The 18176-nt window shown below is 40.4% G+C and overlaps 1 protein-coding gene across 2 annotated transcripts in view; it reads left to right on the forward strand.

The window, feature by feature from the left end:
* Positions 1–472: 472 nt before the first annotated feature.
* The window catches only part of AASS (aminoadipate-semialdehyde synthase), a 29508-nt gene continuing 11804 nt past the window's right edge, over positions 473–18176 (forward strand). The window contains exons 1-16 of one of the 2 annotated variants that reach the window (XM_030448616.1): positions 473–556; positions 2558–2778; positions 2899–3075; positions 3711–3795; positions 4577–4644; positions 4782–4928; positions 5871–5949; positions 6045–6172; positions 6353–6501; positions 7648–7770; positions 7923–8034; positions 8555–8614; positions 8707–8774; positions 12549–12670; positions 15994–16123; positions 16983–17093. In XM_030448616.1, the coding sequence (XP_030304476.1) occupies positions 2566–2778; positions 2899–3075; positions 3711–3795; positions 4577–4644; positions 4782–4928; positions 5871–5949; positions 6045–6172; positions 6353–6501; positions 7648–7770; positions 7923–8034; positions 8555–8614; positions 8707–8774; positions 12549–12670; positions 15994–16123; positions 16983–17093 (1772 nt within the window). In that variant the 5' untranslated portion in view covers positions 473–556; positions 2558–2565. Of the gene's footprint in view, positions 557–2557; positions 2779–2898; positions 3076–3710; positions 3796–4576; positions 4645–4781; positions 4929–5870; positions 5950–6044; positions 6173–6352; positions 6502–7647; positions 7771–7922; positions 8035–8554; positions 8615–8706; positions 8775–12548; positions 12671–15993; positions 16124–16982; positions 17094–18176 lie in introns of those variants that run through there. The other variant, XM_030448607.1, reaches the window with a different exon arrangement.

Raw genomic sequence — 18176 nt, forward strand, 5'->3', positions numbered from 1 at the left:
AGGCAGAAGAACGTTCCCCATTCCCTGTACCATGTTTAAGACACTTAAAAGGAACAAAGTGACTCAAAGTATATAAACAATTTGGGCCCATGTGTATTAGGAAAACGATCTGCACAGGTGCTCGCGGGAAGGCCAGGGCTGTGGCGGGCAAGGCGCGGTGAGGCCGCCGTGCGGGGCATTGGTTGTACCGCGTTGGGGCATTGCCGTGCCGGTGCGGACAGGGCTCAGCGTGGTGCTCCCCGCGGTGCTGGGGTCTCCGCAGGCTGCGGCGCTGCCCGTCAGGGCCGCCTCAGGGTGCGGCTGAGTGCGGGATCCCGAGGGTGGGGTGCGGAGGAGAGCGCGGAGCCTTCCCGGCACCGGGGGGGCGAAGGGGAGTGCCGCGATCGCCCTGACGCGGCGGCGGGGGCCCCTCTCCATTGGCGGACAACGAGGGGTGTACCCGGAGGGCGGCTGCCGGTTGGCTGCCACCCCGGGAGGCCGAAGAGGCTGGACGACGGCCGGAGGAGGGAGCCAGGCTCAGCGGCCGTGCCTGCCCCGCCGCCCCGCTCACCCCGAGGTAGGTACGGCACTGCCCGCCGCCCCGCCGGGTCATTCGGCGACCCCCGCCGCTCCCCTTGGCAGCGAGCCGGGCCTGCTGCCCTTCGCGAGGGCAGCGCTGCCCACACGGCGGCCGCTTCGTCCCGGCCTCCCCCGCTCGCCCGCTGCTCCCCTGCTCCTCCCGATGGGGAGATTTCACCTTCTGAGCGTCGGTTCTGTCAGCGGGAGGCGGAGGAGGCCCTGAGAGACCCCCCCCCGCCCCGGGCGCTTGAGCTTAGCTGGGTCGCAATAGCAAGTGGAAGCCCTTGTGTCACCTCACTCTAGTAGTAGGGTCATATTCAAATAGTGCTCTGTAATCAAATGCGTGCCTGTTTTGGGTTTTTTTGGCTTTTTTTGGGGAGCGGGGAGGGTGGGTGCGGGTGGGCTTTGCATATTGCTGAGCGCTATTTCAGTCTCTGCAGCTCAAGGCTGTGTGAAGCAGCCCCCCCAGCACAGGTGATGAGGAACTGGTGCTGTTCGGATGGTGCTGTGGAGGCCCCGGGGAGTTCACCAGCTCTGCAGGCTTTGAATTCTAAAGTTACTTTCGCTTTTACAACAGGATACCAATATCTCAGTGGCTAAGCCTGAACATACACAGGGAGGCGCCTGCATGAACTTCTGGGCTGCCAGAGATCACAGGGAGTGTTTGCTTTACTGCGCCTGCAGCCGCGGGGCAGCTCAGACCCTCTCCAAAGCAGCGTTGTTCTCCCCGTTAGAACTGGGCGAGAAGGGAGTTCGCTTCACTGCAGGCTTGGCGATGAACTGCAGTGCACTGGTGTGAGCTGCCCTCATTGTTACACTTTAGTGTGCAGTAACAGTGACATAGTGTGACAAGACTGGTTTTTTTCGAGGCACTGACAGGCTCTCTGAGGATCGCTGAGGAGCAGTGTCATAAAATAACTCCAGCTTCTGTACAGTAACTTCTGCTGGGTCAATCTAGCAAAGTTAGAAAGACCACACTTTAAACTAATGTGGAACTAGTATGTGCCTAAGATGTTCATGCTTTCCTTAGTGTGCTAGCTTTTCTGTTTAAGCAACTCTGGAGCTAAGTAGGACCTCTAAAGGCTTTAGGCATATAGGGATTTTAAAAGACTGAGGCATGAGGACAAACAGGATTTTTCAAGTGATTCCGATATGGAGATGCATGTAATTATCAGTTAAAATTGCTTTGGAAACAAAGTTCACATCTTTGAGGACTTATCTTTGAGATCCACATCTCCTTATCACATGTATCTCTGAAGTCCTTAGGCTCCTAGGTATTTAGAGCTGGACTTGTGCAGAGCCCTTGCCTTCACAGAAGAGCTAAACAGTGGCAAATATGCTTCACCATGAGTGAAGAGGAAGAGAGAAGAAAATAAAAGGGATGATTTTCTGCAGAGGGAATCTCTCCTAATGAAGCTTTTCCACTTTGTATAGAAGTTTGTGTAGGAAGAAAACCTGTTGCTTCTGGCCATGTGTATGCTGACTGCTAGGCAGTAGCTAAGATCTGGTTCTTATCTTCCATATTTGGCTTGTGTAAGAACTGGTTATGTGAAAATACTCTGGATTGATCTTACCTACTGGACTTTCTCTTTTAAATAACTGCGTTATGTGTCTGTTACTTCTTACAGTTCTTGATGCAAGCTTTGATAAGTGCTTGGTCTTTGCATGCTTATCATGGAAAATGAATTTGATTAGCATCTTTAGGTTCTCAGCAGTCTTTTAAAGATGTGTAATTAAATGGTGGTACACTGAATACATTAAAAACCTTCCTTTACAGCAGTACAACCAATTTGCTTCTGTAACAACACCCTACCAAACCGAGATGAACACAGTATGCTGAAAGTAAATTAATGTCTCACAAAAGTAGGGTGTAACTAGAGTATAAAGCATCTTGTTTGTGTTTTACAGCAGATGCTAAAGGAGACCAGAACTTTTGTGCAAACAATGTTTGAAGCATAGATATACATGTATTATTTTACTATGTCTTTGCTGCCATCAGGCTTTACCATGCTCCGAGCCTTTAGTCACACAAATGGTAGGTGTGTGTTCCATCATGCTAAGTGTTGGCATCATCGTAAGTCTGTGCTGGCAATCAGGAGAGAAGATGTCAATGCATGGGAAAGAAGAGCACCTCTAGCACCAAAGCACATTAAGGAATTGACACAGAAGGGGTACAAGGTCTTGGTGCAGCCATCAAACCGGAGAGCCATCCACGAAAAGGTAAGGTACCATTTTGAGTTAAGTAAGTAAAACCATAGCTCAGTTCTTTACCACAGTACAGGAAAAATACTATTTAAAGGATATACATGAAAAATTTACTTGGATTTTTCTCTTTCATAGGATTATGTCAAAGCAGGTGGCATTATTCAAGAAGATATTTCTGAGGCTTCTTTGATAGTAGGTGTGAAGAGACCTCCAGAGGACAAACTAATCCCTAAAAAAAATTATGCCTTCTTCTCTCACACTATTAAAGCCCAAGAGGCAAACATGCCCCTTTTGGATGAGATTCTGAGACAGGTAAATTGTGTCATAGTGAAGACAACTGGCTGTTAGCATGGGATGGAAGTGGAACCTAATGCTGAGGTGTGGTTGAAAGCTTGCTGCCTTGTGTGGTTCCTTTCAGCATGGATATTTGCAGATAGCTAATGAGGACTGTGTTCAGTGTGCTTTCCTGGAGTTGAGTACTTCTTGCTTAGAGGATTGTGTGCTTACAGAGCTGCTCTGTTTATGTGTGTAAGGCAGATGAGTTGTGAGCATGGTATGGTCAAGAGAAGTTCATGCTGTGTGAGCATGAAGGATGTTGGAAAGTTGTTAAGCTAGAGTGCATATTGATGATTACAGAGGGAAGCAGGCAGTTTGCTCAGGGATGAGAAGCCTTTTGGCACAGGATACGAATATCTGCAGCAGCTGGAGTGTGCCAAGGGTGCACGGGCAATGCAGAGGCTCTTTAAAGCAAGAATTCAATGCAACCTCTAGGATTTTATTTTTATACTTAAATCTTGTCATGAATTATTTGCCTTTCTCATACATGTCCATCAGCCTCTATTGTGAAGGGTGTCAAAGGCATGTGAAAAGGTAGATCCTAGGAGATCAACGTGCCACTAACTGCATTCACTGAAAATTTTAATACTCAGTTTGCTATGTGTTTTCAGGAAATTCGTCTGTTTGACTATGAAAAAATGGTTGATCATAAAGGAATGCGAGTTGTTGCCTTTGGAAAGTGGGCTGGTGTAGCAGGTATAGTGCATGAAGTAAAGGCAGGCTTGCAACAAGTAACTTCTTGTAACGCTTCTGGTTGGCTTGTGTTTCCTGAAAGTTGAGACTAGCAATGCGTTTTTAACTGCATTTTTAACTCTTGCTTTTAAGAGCTTTTTTCCCATTTTGTTCAGTGCTCCCTAATTTGATGACACTACATGTCAAATAGTACTGTGGATTCCTGGCAAATCTACTATTTCATGCTATCTTTAAGCCCCCTTTGTCTATTCAACTAATCTGAGGCAGACTAAATATCAAGAGATTAACTGGACAGGCTTTTGAAAGAAATGGCTGCTGTCAGTCCTGTGGGTGTGAACATCTGTTTGTCACTATTATCCATTTACACTGATCTTTGTGAGGTGTGTGATTCTCACTCCTTTCTAATGAACTTCAACTCTGTTCTTTTCAGGAGACTTTCTTTACTATCCCCTTCTTTCTTTACTATCCTTCTTTGGATTCTGGTGATGTGGATGAATCTCATAAGAGAATATCCAAGTATTGAACAGTGCTGAAATGTGTAATGTTGGCCAAGAGCAGGTTTAAGGTCACGGCTTGCAATTGAATTTCTCTTTCCCTGGTTTTCTGTAGACTTTCTGTAGAAGTGAAGAATTAATATTAAAACATGGGGAAACATATCCAGGATGGTTTTAGGCTTGGGTCAGTCTCTGCAGTTTCTAACTGTGCATATTCATAGTTAACACTGTTGCTCTGATTTTTATTTTATTTTACTTTACTTTATTTTATTTAAATTTTTAAATAATAGGAATGATCAACATTCTACATGGATTGGGATTACGGTTTTTAGCCCTGGGACATCACACTCCTTTCATGGTAAGAGTAAATGTGGGGGTTTTTTTGTTTGTTTTTTTGTTTTTCTTTTGAAAAGACATTTTGACATCTGCTAAAATTAGCATATTCAATATGCTATTGAATATGAAAATCTTGATGTTCTGTGCCTTTGATTTCAGCACATTGGGATGGCACATAACTACAGGAATAGCAGTCAGGCTGTGCAGGCTGTACGAGATGCTGGCTATGAAATTTCACTGGGATTGATGCCAAAGTCTGTTGGCCCCTTAACATTTGTGTTTACAGGCACTGGTAATGTTTCTAAGGTAAGAATTGTTTCTTCAAGATGAAATACTGTATTATTTTTGATAGGACTTTGTGGCATTTGATACATGATAAGTTAAATGCATTGATGGGTTAATTTTGGTTTTTTGGACTTGAGGTTTTTAAGTCCTGTAAACTAATGCCTTTAAGATGAGATCATCCCTAACAAGAATGGCCATGGTAACATCTTACCACAAAATTGTGTTGTCTGCTCTCTGCTGCTCTCTGCTTTCTCACCTGCATGATTTTTCTCTCTGCCCTCTGTTCACTCTTGTCACACAATGTGTGTTGAATCACCTAATTAAATTATGGCAAAAAATATACTCTAATATTTGCTGAGTTTTTGTATCTGTTTTTTATAGCACTGACCTGGCATACAAGTGTTGGACTTTAGAACTATTTTTTACAACATAAGTAAAAGGCTTTCTTCTGCTTTTGGCAAAGATCAGTTAACTGGGCTTCAGCTATCAAGTGAAATCACTGCCTAAAAGACAAAAGGGTCTGAAAAGCCTGTGTTCTATGATCACAGCTTGCTGGGAAAGTCTTGAAATTCTTTGCCTTTAGAACAACCTGGTGGGTGAGGAGTAGATGCAGGGGTCTTCCATAAAGAGAAACTTCTCAGACTGGCAGAAAAATCACCTCTTGTGGCTGAGATGACGCTTCTCAGCCCTGCTGTTAGAAATATAAACCAGGCACTGGGTTGTGGGTCAGGCATACTGCAGTAACAGGGAATGGTGTGAATTCCTTGTACACAGACCCCAGGCAGCTTTGTTTTGATTAAGCAGGGATATGTGTGAAACACTTGGTACATCTTTAAAGATGCTCTCTGGCAGCACTCTCAAATTGTGTGTGATATTTTTATATTTGTTTTCACATCCCAAATGAGCAATGTTACACGTCTTTATATTCTTTGCTCATTCTGAATTCTGCTTCATGGTTTGCAGGGTGCTCAGGAAATGTTCAATGCCCTCCCCTGTGAGTTTGTGGAACCACATGAGCTGAAGGAAGTTTCCAGATCTGGAGGTATGTTTTGACAACACAGTAACTGAAAACACAGGAACCCTTTTTGTCCAAATATAACAGCTAATTTTTTATTTTATTTATTTTTTTAATCTCAGACCTAAGAAAAGTCTATGGGACAGTGTTAAGTCGTCACCATCACCTCATAAGGAAACGTGATGGACTCTATGATCCAGCAGACTATGACAAACATCCAGAACTTTACACTTCTCGCTTTAACACTGATGTGAGCATCTCCTCTTTTCCTATATGAAAGGTTTTCCACAGAGTAGCTACCAACAGCTAGTTACTACACCTTTGTATATCCATGGATAGAGAAAGCATTAATTTAAACAAGTAGACCAGGTGCTTTCAACTTCTGAAATTACAAGATGAGAACATCATGCATCTGTAACTTTCTTTGCAGATTGCACCCTACACAACTTGTTTAATTAATGGCATATACTGGGAACAACACACTCCTCGCTTGTTAAGTCGGCAGGATGCTCAGAATCTGATGGTGCCAGTTAGATCTGCTACTGGTGCAACGGAGGGCTGTCCTGAGTTACCACAGAAGTAAGACCTCAGTACACTCTTAACAATTCTGCAGCACCATGCTTAAGTCATAATGTTAGGCACTTTCACTACAGTATCTGTCACAGTTCCATTTCTTTGTTCATCTTGCTTGTTGCACAGTGTCCTTTGATTCTGCTTCTGTTCTCTGTGCTTTGCAGTCTTGTTTTCACAGTTTGGAGTTTTTGAAAACATCACACTACAAATGATCGACAGTTATTGGCTGTCTTTCTGCAAAGGTAGTTCTGTCATTGATCCTTGTGCAGGATTCAATACAAACAGTGTGACATCTGGGAAATGTACCTACTGCACAATTACTGCTAGAAGTTTCTATGCTTCAGCAGCATTTGTTTTTTAAGTTCTTCCAACCCTGTCATTTGGCTTGTGCAACTTCATTAACTGTTCCTTAGCACTTCTGATTTCTGTAGCAGATGGCAGGAATGCTTCACAACCCTAATAGCTTTAAGGATGTAATGTGGTGTATGAATTCAGGGTGGGTAGAAGGCACTCTTTCTCTAATAGCCCTGTGTAATAGTTCTATGGATGCATGGCCTAGGGATGGATTTGGGGAGGATATGGCAGTATATCCTGGTGAGGAAGCAGCTCTTTGTCTCTTCTCTGCTCGCTCTTGGCACCTTTCTTTCTGTTCCTTGATAAATAAAGAACATAACCTTTAGTGGATCCAGAGGTTGTGGGTTGTGCTAATGAAAGTCCCACCTATGCCAGTGGTCTGTGAACTGAAAAGAGGAAACCACTTCTTCAGGTTTCCCATTACAATGAAGAAGTTATTCTAGTGTAGGACTGCATGGTGACAGCTCGGATGAACTGGGAAGATGAATGGGAGGTGCTGGAAATACATGGAGAACAGAGAAAAATGGTGGATGAATGCATTCTTGTGCTCTTTCAGAAGTTACACATGAAATATGGTTCTGGTGATGTGAGTGGAAATCTTATGACTACGTTAGTACCAGCTATCAGTTATGCCTCCAGAGGTCATTGTTTGTATTGTGTTCACTTACAAATGAAACTACACTTCTGATAGATTTCACATTTCCTTTATTTCCTGTTTGTTTGTTATCTCTTATACCTGTGTTCCGAAGTAATTTAAGTAATACTCTATTCCTTTCTCTTTTTTATTTATATTATTAGACTTCTGGCAATATGTGACATTTCAGCAGACACTGGAGGATCTATTGAATTTATGACAGAGTGTACAACAATTGACAGTCCATTTTGTATGTATGATCCTGACCAGCATATTATTCATGACAGGTGGGAGAGCCTTCAGTTTTTATTGCATTCCTCTGTAATTTGTACAGTGAAGCATCGTATTGAAAAATCATGCATTTAAAATGCTTCTGAAACATGGTACTTCTCAGGTACCACAGAGAAGCAGTTTAGAAGAGCTGTGTTCTCTCTTTCAGTGTTGAAGGCTCTGGGATTCTGATGTGTTCCATCGACAATCTGCCAGCACAGCTTCCTATAGAATCAACAGAGTACTTTGGTGACATGCTTTTCCCATATATTGAGGAGATGGTAAGCTCTAATGTGTCTGACAAGAATGTAAAAGACTGATAGTTTGGTCTTCTTGTTTGTTGCTTTTCTGATCTCCTGTATACATTCTAAAGGAATCTGCTGTAGAACATAAATGGCTTTCACTTAAAAAAAAAAAGGTCTAAATCTTAGGGCAGTCCTTTCAAAAAGCAACATGAGAATGAGACATCAGTGACCTGGATCTCTTAGAAATTTGCCAAGAACACTTTCTATAGGCAGGAAACAGGATCGGGCAGATAGTTCATTGTTTCTGGACACTGCAGCAGACATCTAAATCTGATTTTATTGGGTTACTCAACAATCACTCACAATCAGACTGCTGTTTGAATTTCTGTATTTTCATAAAAGTTAAATTACACTTATCAGGGCTGGGAGAGTTCCAGATCTATGAGATACCAATATTGTTGTGTGCATTTAGAGTTTTCTTAAAATGTGGATGTTTTACTCTGAAAAAAATTGTAGGAAATGAAATGACCTGATTTGAACTAAATTATCTCCATAGCTGTTGTCAGAAGGCTCAGAACCTCTTGAAAATCAGAATTACTCACCTGTTGTTCGAGATGTAAGTTTTGCCATTTGGCACTCTGCTTATCTTCCTCTGCTTTAGAATGTACAAGTACAAAACCCCTCAAAATTTGTTTTATGCATTTCTAGGCAGTGATTGCATCCAATGGCTCACTGACACCTAAGTTTGAATATATCCAGAAACTGAGGGAGAGCAGGTAATGTATAGCTTCTAAAATTTTATTTAATTCAGGATTTAAAGAAAACCAACTTGTCTGCATTCTGCCACCCCTCTTGCATTTGTTTGCACTTGTATTTTGGTGGAACTGTTATATTGCACTGTGTCTAAATGTCTCCTAGGTTGGTGATTTCCTTTTTTCTTCATGCACATTGCCAAAATCATCAGTATGTGTTGTTAGTAACTTAAACTGAAGTTCAGAAAGTGATAATTTTTTTCATTCTTACATTATGAAGACTGTGGTACCAGAGGCAAAAAACAGCCACAAGTCAATATTCTGTTAATCCTGGCTCTTTTAAAATGAATGCAACATCCAGTTCTTTGAAAGGAGCTGCTGAAAGGAAAAGGCTCTCTAATATACCTGGATTTTGACCTTGAAATATGACTAGATTTGGAGTCTAGTTTTCTCTAGTATGGCTCAAGTGCTATGCTGTGTAGCATTGTTCTGTGACTGGCTGTATTCAGAAGCCTCTGTGAGACTCTCAGACTTTCCATTATGTTCCTGTAGCTACAATGTTAGCTACCACTTCGTCCATACTCGGTCTCAGGAGTTATCCACCAGTGGCAGCACAAGTAGCATTGAGTGGATCAAGCTAACAAAAGTATAACCTGGATATCTCTTCCCCTTGCTGCCTGTTGTTAACAAACACCTGTGGTTCACCTATGAGAAATGTTAATTTGACAAATGTTAAAGTGGCTTTGCATGCACTGTTAATGTCAGCTGCACTGCACATCATACAAAAGTTGAAATTGGTCTGATCACAAGCACAGCATGAACTATGCACTAAGAGCAGAGTGTGTTGACTTCTGCATTCCAAACTTTTCCAGTTTCCTTTGGGAACTCTGGGAGTTATGAACTTGTGCATGATGAACTATAGGTTCCTTTTCCACCCAAAATGGCATGCTGATTGCCTCTCAAACACAGCTCACAGTGGCTTTGGTTAATAAACAGCAGTTTAGACAGCCTGAAGAGGCTGTCTGAGTAACAGATTTTCTTATTCCCTACACAGCTCAATGATGTGGGTTTTTTTTGCTTTCTCCATAATTGCTTGCATGTTCTTGTGTGAACTACCCTGAAAGTCTGGAGACTTCATTCCCAAGGGGTTTTATTTTGGTAGATTTTTGATATTACTGCAGACCTGTCTGTTTCATGTGATGTTCAGTTGTTGATTGGTGTTGCTCAGCTGCCAGAAAACAAGACAGTAAGCTCTTTTACTTTGTGAACTGGAGCAAATGCAAGTAAAAGCAGGGATTTTACTGCTTAAAGAGTGATGGTTTAGCTAGAGATAGGCTCTTGTTTGGAGCCTGCAGGAATTATGTGGCCTGTGTTACTACACTAAGAAAGTATTTTGCTGTGTCTAGTTTAGTTTCTGAGGTCTCTATTTAGACTAATTGCTTAGAGCATTTGGAAACTCAAAACATTCAGAACATTCAGAACATCCAGGCTGTATGAGCTGAGCTGTTTGAAGTGCCATTGGAATGCCAGAGCAGTTTGATTTAGTGAACTTACCTTTTCACCTTTACTTGCTTCATAGCTGCAGCTGGTTCCTCACTCACAGCTGCAATGGCAGATCATGCTAACAATGTGGACCTCTAAGTATTGCTGTTGTTTGTTCAGTGATCAGCATAACTGAATTATTTAAACTTGTATCTAGTGCACAGACATATTCTGAAAATTTCTTTTTTGAGGATGTAGATTCTCTTCCTGGACTTGGGGCGTTTGGCAGCTCATGTTTGTGCCTGTTCTAGAGCAGACACATCCTCAAGGTTTTCAATAAATGTAATAAATTTAATTGCAAAATCCTGATTTTTTTTCATGTAAGAAGTCTTCCATCCATCAACACTGCTGCTTCAGGCTCCTGCATACTACTGCTGCTCCCTATAAGTAAAATCTGGAGAGGAATTCTTTCTTTTCCCTTGTCTGTGAGGGTGTAGCTGTGGAAGATATTCCATTAGAATTGATATGAGAAAGGGCTTTTAGTTTGTCATATGAAAGGATATGATGGTCTTAGGAGGCTTTTTGTTAATGGATTAAATAACGATTTAAATTTACAAAAAAAAATCAAATCTGTAAAAATTGTGAAGGTCAAAATGGATGCTAATATATTGTAATAATTTAGATAGAGAGGTGATACATTGATACATCCCATGCAGATTTAATTAATTGAAATGCTTTACTTTAAAAAGAAGAAGCCTGAAAGTGGAGGAAGGGAGGATGGAATGTCTGGAATTTTGGAGAGTAATTCAAGGTTTACAAATACTCAGACATAGTAGGCTGCAATGTGCTTCAGAAAAATGATACAGATATATTTGGTATTGATTTAACTCTCTTCACTCAGAGTAGACTTTCAGCATTGATGTTTGAAGCCTTGTTCACCCAAATGTAGTCAGGTACTTTGTGCCATGCTTTAGGTCATGCAGTACTGTACACATGCTGTTGGGTATTGCTCTGGCAGGCTGCAAGACCATCCCCCATTATTATGGCCATCTTTGAGCTGAAAAACACTCGCACAGAAGCTAACTTATAGGTGCCATGTGGAGCCCCAAAAGGTCTGAACCAAGCATTATTTAGTAGATATGCATAGTCCCCTTCTAAAGACAGTAGCTTTAAATGAGGTGGACATGAGTTTGTCAGCTAGAGCTTGTCAGGATTCTTTCTATGGCATAATGCACAGTGCAATCAATATATGCCTGTTTAAGCCTTAAGTAGATAAATTGAGGAATTTGCTTATACACTTAAGAAGTTTCCATAATTCTGTATCTTCGAAGGTCCTACCTATTTATTTCAATTTGTTTTCAGGATGAGGGTTAAGAAAAGCCAAACCTCAGTCTCCATGAATTAGGTTTAACAACAGGGCAATGAACAGCTTCCTTTTTCTAAACAATAAATAGTGATTTAAGAATTTTTTTTTTATTTGCTAAATGTTTTTTATTTGAATAGTGGTGATACTTTAGACAAACAATTTTACAATCTTAATTTTAACATTTAATGCAAATCAAGCTAAAATGAAAGACAGTTGTAAAACTCCATGATGTGTTTTCCTGCTTTAATTTATACATTTATGAGAGCATATTTAAACAACCACAAAATCTGATGTGGAGCATTTTCTGTTGAAAGTCAACAGAAGCACTGCATCTTAAATGTATTTAGGAAAGTAGAAGCTTGGTTGAAACACTGATAGTTTTCAAATCTGAATTCTTGTCTGCAAACAGGATTTCTTACTTGGGCATTAACCTTTATCTGAATTTTATTGCCTACCATGTTCCTTTGATGGACCAATATGAACCTATTATAGCTTACCCAGAATATACTTTCACCAGCATGATTTTATGTACTTAACAGTTACGTGTGATATAATGGGAGCAACTCAGCCTGGAATCCCTTTCTGACAGCTCAACATGGCATAGACAGCTTGGTCATCCTCAAGTGATCAGGTTACAGTGATTTGGCCATTGGAAAAAATATATTGACAACTGAGAAAGAATCAATTGAAAAACCAGTAGCAATTGGAGAGACAGTAGAGATGTTGATGAGTTTGATCACGTTTAGATTAGAGGAAAGAAAAGAGAAGTTATGCAGCAGAAGAATGGAAGCATTACTAGGCAGTGACTGACCAGTCTTGGAGTAGATAGCCAGGAACTTGACCCGTGGTTTGAACAGAGCTCTTAGTTTATAGACTTACTAAAACAAACTTTAGCTTTTGCAGTTTCATTCTTCTGTGTGGTTTGTAATTTTCCCTGTAACACCTCCTAGGGAACACGCTCAGTCACTGAAGATGGGTAATAAGAAGAGGGTTTTATTGCTTGGATCTGGCTATGTTTCTGGCCCTGTACTTGAATATCTCACTAGAGATTCCAACGTTGTCATCACAGTTGGTAAGACTTAAGCTTGTTTTTAACTGAAAAATTGTGTCTTATTTAAACTTGCTATGCGGCAAAAAGTGTCTCATAAGTAGTAAGTGGATCTGCTCTGAGGATAAGGAAAATATTTGTTACTGTCCACAGCAGTAATTTATTTTGTAGCTTTCTGAGCATTTTGTGTTTATATAATTGATTTGATAATGACATAGCCACATTAGAAGCTTACTGTTTTTACATACAACCTAGAGGGAAATTAGAAGTATTTTTACTTCTAATCTGCTTTGATCTTGAGATTAGTTTTGTAGTTAGTCAATTTTGTTGGTGCTTGGCTCTGTTTTCAGTTTCACACAACAAGAAGATGAAACTGCTTTTATAGAGATCTATATGAGTGAAGCCTTTGCTGTTGTTATAACCAGCAGGGAAACCTTCAGACCCTGACCTTCCCATCAGCCCCATGTCTGCTTGTTTCTTCCTCTGCTGTGGTTTTATCTGTAGCATATTTCAGTCTGGACAGCTCAGAAACACTTTTCTGTACCCTCAGTGAGCTCAATGAGGACTTTATCCTGATTCTGTGATTTCAGATTTAAAGCCAAGGCTGTATAGCCTGAAAGATACTTGGTTGGGAAGTGGTTTTCTTTAACTCTTACCATTATATTTCTGTTGATTTTTGTTATTGTTGTTGCTTTAGATTGCTTTTGCCCTCATGCTACTTCCAGAGTTGGCTGGTTTTGCTACCTTTTGTGATGATAACCATAGTACTTTTAACTCCTGAGAGATCTACTAGGAAGAAGAGGGAAACACTAAGGAAGCTGCACCCTTGTTATTAGCACTGCCTGATGCAGGGAACAGGGAAAGACTGCAGCAATGTGTTGTGTCCATCTCTCATCAATATGGAGCCTTCATCTAGCACCTGCAGTACAACAGCAGTAAGAGAAACCAGGTGAACTGGATGATTGTTTTTACCAAGTACTCAGCAAACATAGCAGGTGCCTCTTATCTGGGGTAGCTTAAAAACAACAGCACATAAAAAAAAAAAAAAAGGAAAAGAAGGAAAGAGACAAAAAGATGTTAATTGTCTAGTATTTGACAACAGCCAGATAGATTAAAGAAGCCTAAAACGCTTCATTTCACAGTGCCACATTTGGTTCTTGCTTTTCAGTGTAGTAGTCTATGCATTTACAGAAATAGCTACTACCATAAAAAACTGATAGAATGCTTCATCTTTGCTTCATCAAAATGACTATTTTTAAAATGAGGAGAAAATACATACTGCATAGTGATATAAAATACTTTAGGCCTCAAGATGAATTGTTGCACTAATTGAAAGTGACTTCTTCTAAGCAGGATGATGCTAATCCAAAATCAGTTTAATTTAAAAACATTGCGGAAAACAATTTTTCAATTGCAATCTTCCCTCAAGAGCCAACATAATATTTGTTTAAATTGGGAAACACCAGGTCTGCCTTTTCTGAATTTCCATGTGACTGTCAAAGAAAGAACAAGACCTTTGCCTGTCTCAATGCTATTTAATTAATTTTTTTCACCTGAGGTTGTAAACCTGCAAGAAAAGACATTTTTTTGGGTTAGGCAATTACTTTTTATTTTTCCCCTAACCTTTCTGGCTATATAGTGCTTCTCCAGCAAGTTCATGGGCTCATGAATGCTGATAGTATTTAATACATATAGGACCATGATGAGAATTTCTGACATTCTAGTTTTCTAGAATTTCTTGGCACACTTTTCTGCCAAGCACAGCACCAAATGACTGATTTAAGTAAGGGTTGGTGGTCCCAAGGGGTGATGTCCTCCCCAAATGAAACAATGAAGATCAAGTCTATTGTGTTATTGTCCAACAAATAAATAAAGAAAAGGAAAATAGCTGCTTGGTTTTATAGTGCTGTATATTGGTGTTCATTGAGTTCCTCCTTGTTACTCTCACTTTGATTTTCTTTCAGTTTTTCTGTTTCTCATTTGTCTGATCCTTTTAACTCCTTACCCCTAACAGTATTTCTACTAGTAGTCTATGTCCAAGAAGACATTTCTCTGCCCAGATGGGCTAGCCATACTTTTGACTGAGAATAGTAGAGCTGTCATAAATTTTCTTCTGGTCATCTTTATTTTATTTTAGTAGGATTGTTGTTCTGGTTCAGATAAGCCACCTTTTCCTCTATCAGTAGAAATGTTTCCTACATTTCTCTTTCTTATGATCTTTCTTTAAAACTGTTCTGGAGTCTTAACATATACAACCAAGCAATCCTCTTGTGTGACTGCTATTTGCATTCTTCACTCTCAAACACTTTCTTTAATTGATCTACTTTTTGATCCAAGATAATCCATTTCTAGGGGTTCCATAAGACTGTGCTTTTATCCTTCCATCAGGGGTTTGGCCACTTGTTTTTTGAAAACTTTGTAATGTTTTTCACAGTACATTTTGACACTTACCAAAGAATGTCAGGTTTTCATCTGAGATAGCAAAGACTGAGCTTCAGCATGTATGTTTTTGAAAACTTAGAATATGCCTTGCCACAGGTTTCTATATGGAATCCTAGTTAAATACACAGGAGTATGCTTTTGTGGGGATCACAACCTTGCCTCGCCTGTAGTGGTGTGGTTTTGTAAGTAGTTCATTGTACTTTTGTGACATATTTCTGCATAGGAGATGCATTCATTCATCAGACTTTATTCCTTTTCTCTAAAAGCCACTTAGGTGTGAATGTATGCGTCTTTCTGTTTATCTTATATGTTGTCCCACCATGTGGGTGCTCAGTTACCTGCCAAATGTGGACAGTGCTTCTGTAGAAAACCATGCCAGGAGGAAGTGCACGTGATGCAAGGGAGTAAGTGGGTTCTGGGATGTCCTAGGTAGGACAACCAAGATAGGTCTAACAGTCCTTTTCTCATCTTCTAGATCTATTTCCTCATAGTACAGAAAAGGAAGGAGATGACTTCTAGTTTTGCATAAATAATCTGTGTTAGGATCCTGCTGTTAGGAAAACTACAGTTAAATTTTTTGTTTATTTTAAGTACACCCATAACGTTCCTAGTTGTTTACTAATCTGTTCTCATTACACAGTTTAGCAGTAGTTTACTTCTGAGAGCAACTATTCTTTGTGGATTCTTGTTCTTGAGTTACAGTTGCACTGGCAATTGATAATAAAATTGACTACTTCAAGGGATGTTTTAAGGCCAGTTTTTTTTTGGACTGTTAGTGAAGGAAAACATCCATGCAACTGTTTCTCTTTGGGAAGAAGAAGATGTGTGTAAAACACATGTATTCATGAGAGTGCTTCAAACTTACCTTCATCTTTAGGTAACAATATGTTTTACTTTTAAAACAGCATCTGTCGTGAAGGAACAGCTTGAACAACTGACGAAAAAATACAGCAATGTTGCTTCAATTCATATGGATGTTGTTAAGGAAGAGGAAAAGGTGTCCTCTTTGGTGAAGAAACACGACCTTGTGATCAGGTCAGAATTCTGTGTAAAAACACTCAACTCTGAGTTGTGCTGCTTCTTTGTCCTAGTTCACTGATCTAGATCAACATGGTAACTTCTTTTTAATGCCCAAGAACTGGGGTCATATTTGTGTGTGTAAATACTTGTAGCTGGCTGTGGCCTTCTCAAGTAATGAGACATCAGGACTTTCAAAGGGGCTTTGACTGCAGCATCTCTTTAGGATTGTTCACCACTTATGTGGACAGTGTTCTTAGTGTGAGGACCGGTTGCATCTACCAGCATATGTGTTCCAGGGGTTGAATCTGTATGCTTGCAAATGGAGGCAGAATTCTGACATCTTGGTCATTTCTACTGAATATCCCATTAAGAAAGATCTCTTTCCAGGTATTGAAACAAATGAGAAAGTGACTTCACAGTCCTCGCCATTTTGTTCGTTTTGCCATGGATGCCATGAGTGATGTTTCCATTCCTTGGAGAACATGCTTTTCACAAAGTACTTTAGCAGGATCATTGTAATGCAAGCTTTCTCGAGGATGATTTTACAGTTTTGCGTTTTCTAAACCTCTAGCATGCCTGTTTAGAATGTGGTCTTAAAAAGAGGTCAATGGTTTGCTTTTCACAAAGAGAGGTATGACAAAAGATGCTGTTTAAAGCATGAGTCCCCTGTTGTCCTGCTCCCTGAGCGGGTACAACAATGTTTTTCTGATAGGGGAGCATTTCACTTGCGTAGGTATGAAACTGCTCAGGGCAAGGCAGGTGTAACTGTTGCATTTACTCTTTTGTAGGCCTACAAAAAACATTTGTGAGCATCTTTCCAGTGACAACATAAATAACTGGATTTTGATGTTGCATAATTCTCCTTCATTTGCAGTTTGCTGCCATATTCAGTACACCCTTTTGTTGCTAAGAAATGTATTGACAACAAAGTGAACTTGGTAACAGCCAGCTACTTAACACCAGCTATGAAAGAGCTCCAGGAGAGGTGAGTATGAGAATAGCATCTCCCTGGTGTTGCTTCCTTCATTAGTGCATTATATGAATACTTTGCAGTCCATTACACCTGCAATGCTTATTGTGAATTAATATTTTGTTTTCTTTCTCCTTCTATGGTGGAAGACTAAATACCTTCCCCCAAAGTTGCATGTGGAGGCTGTGGCAGAACTGAGAAGTGAATCCATTCCCCAACCTGGTCAGACTAGTGCTCTAAACACAGTAATGCACTTTTCTGCATACCCCATCTTATTCCATGTTAATGTCCCTTCTCCTCTCCTCTCAAACCTGTTAGGATATTTGATCTGTTCTACCAGTGACAGCAAGCTTGTTTGTCACCCTTCACATGCCCTTAAGAAAAAGTAATTCTTGACTTGTTGAATATAAAATAATATTCTCCTTCATGCCATGCTCTTTTGGGCAGGTCTATTAAATTATTCTCAAATTGGTTTCAGTTCTAACTATTCTAATGTTTCCACTGTCCTACTTTTTATATGACTGAAAGTTGTTTTGGACATGGACCTTCATCTGGGTTCTTCTCTCAGTCATGATACTGGAAACTGAAATTAATTCAAGTGAGTGAGATGAGGGCTGTACTGGCAGTGTCCCTACAAAAGATGAAGACTTCTTGTTTTATTTGTCAAAACAGAAAGTGATTTTGAAAACAAAATAAATCACCTCAGCTTGTGGTGATAAATGATCAGTTTTGGGACTGTAGGCAATGGTTTTAAAAAAAGAAAGGCCAAATGTTTGTTATTCAGGAAAGTAGGCCTTTAAATCCCTCTTCCCTTCAGGGGCTGTTTGGGGCAATTACAACTAGCCCTGTGCTGTCCTCTGCATTTCTATCTTCCTGCATTACAGCACTGTCCAAGAGAATGTGGGATATGGAGCTGCTGGATGTTGCCTCTAGATGTTGCATCAAAGTAAAAGAAACCAAGACTACAATTACTTGCAAGCAGTTGTCACTTCCCAGGTTTTAACACCTGCTTCTGTTCTTCTTTTCCACAATACGCAGTCAGAGCCCAGATTTTACTGTGTCGGGGAAAAGTAGACAGGTTTCCTGACTAAATGGCCA

Source organism: Calypte anna, chromosome 1 (assembly GCF_003957555.1).
Source record: "Calypte anna isolate BGI_N300 chromosome 1, bCalAnn1_v1.p, whole genome shotgun sequence".
NCBI lineage: Eukaryota > Metazoa > Chordata > Aves > Apodiformes > Trochilidae > Calypte > Calypte anna.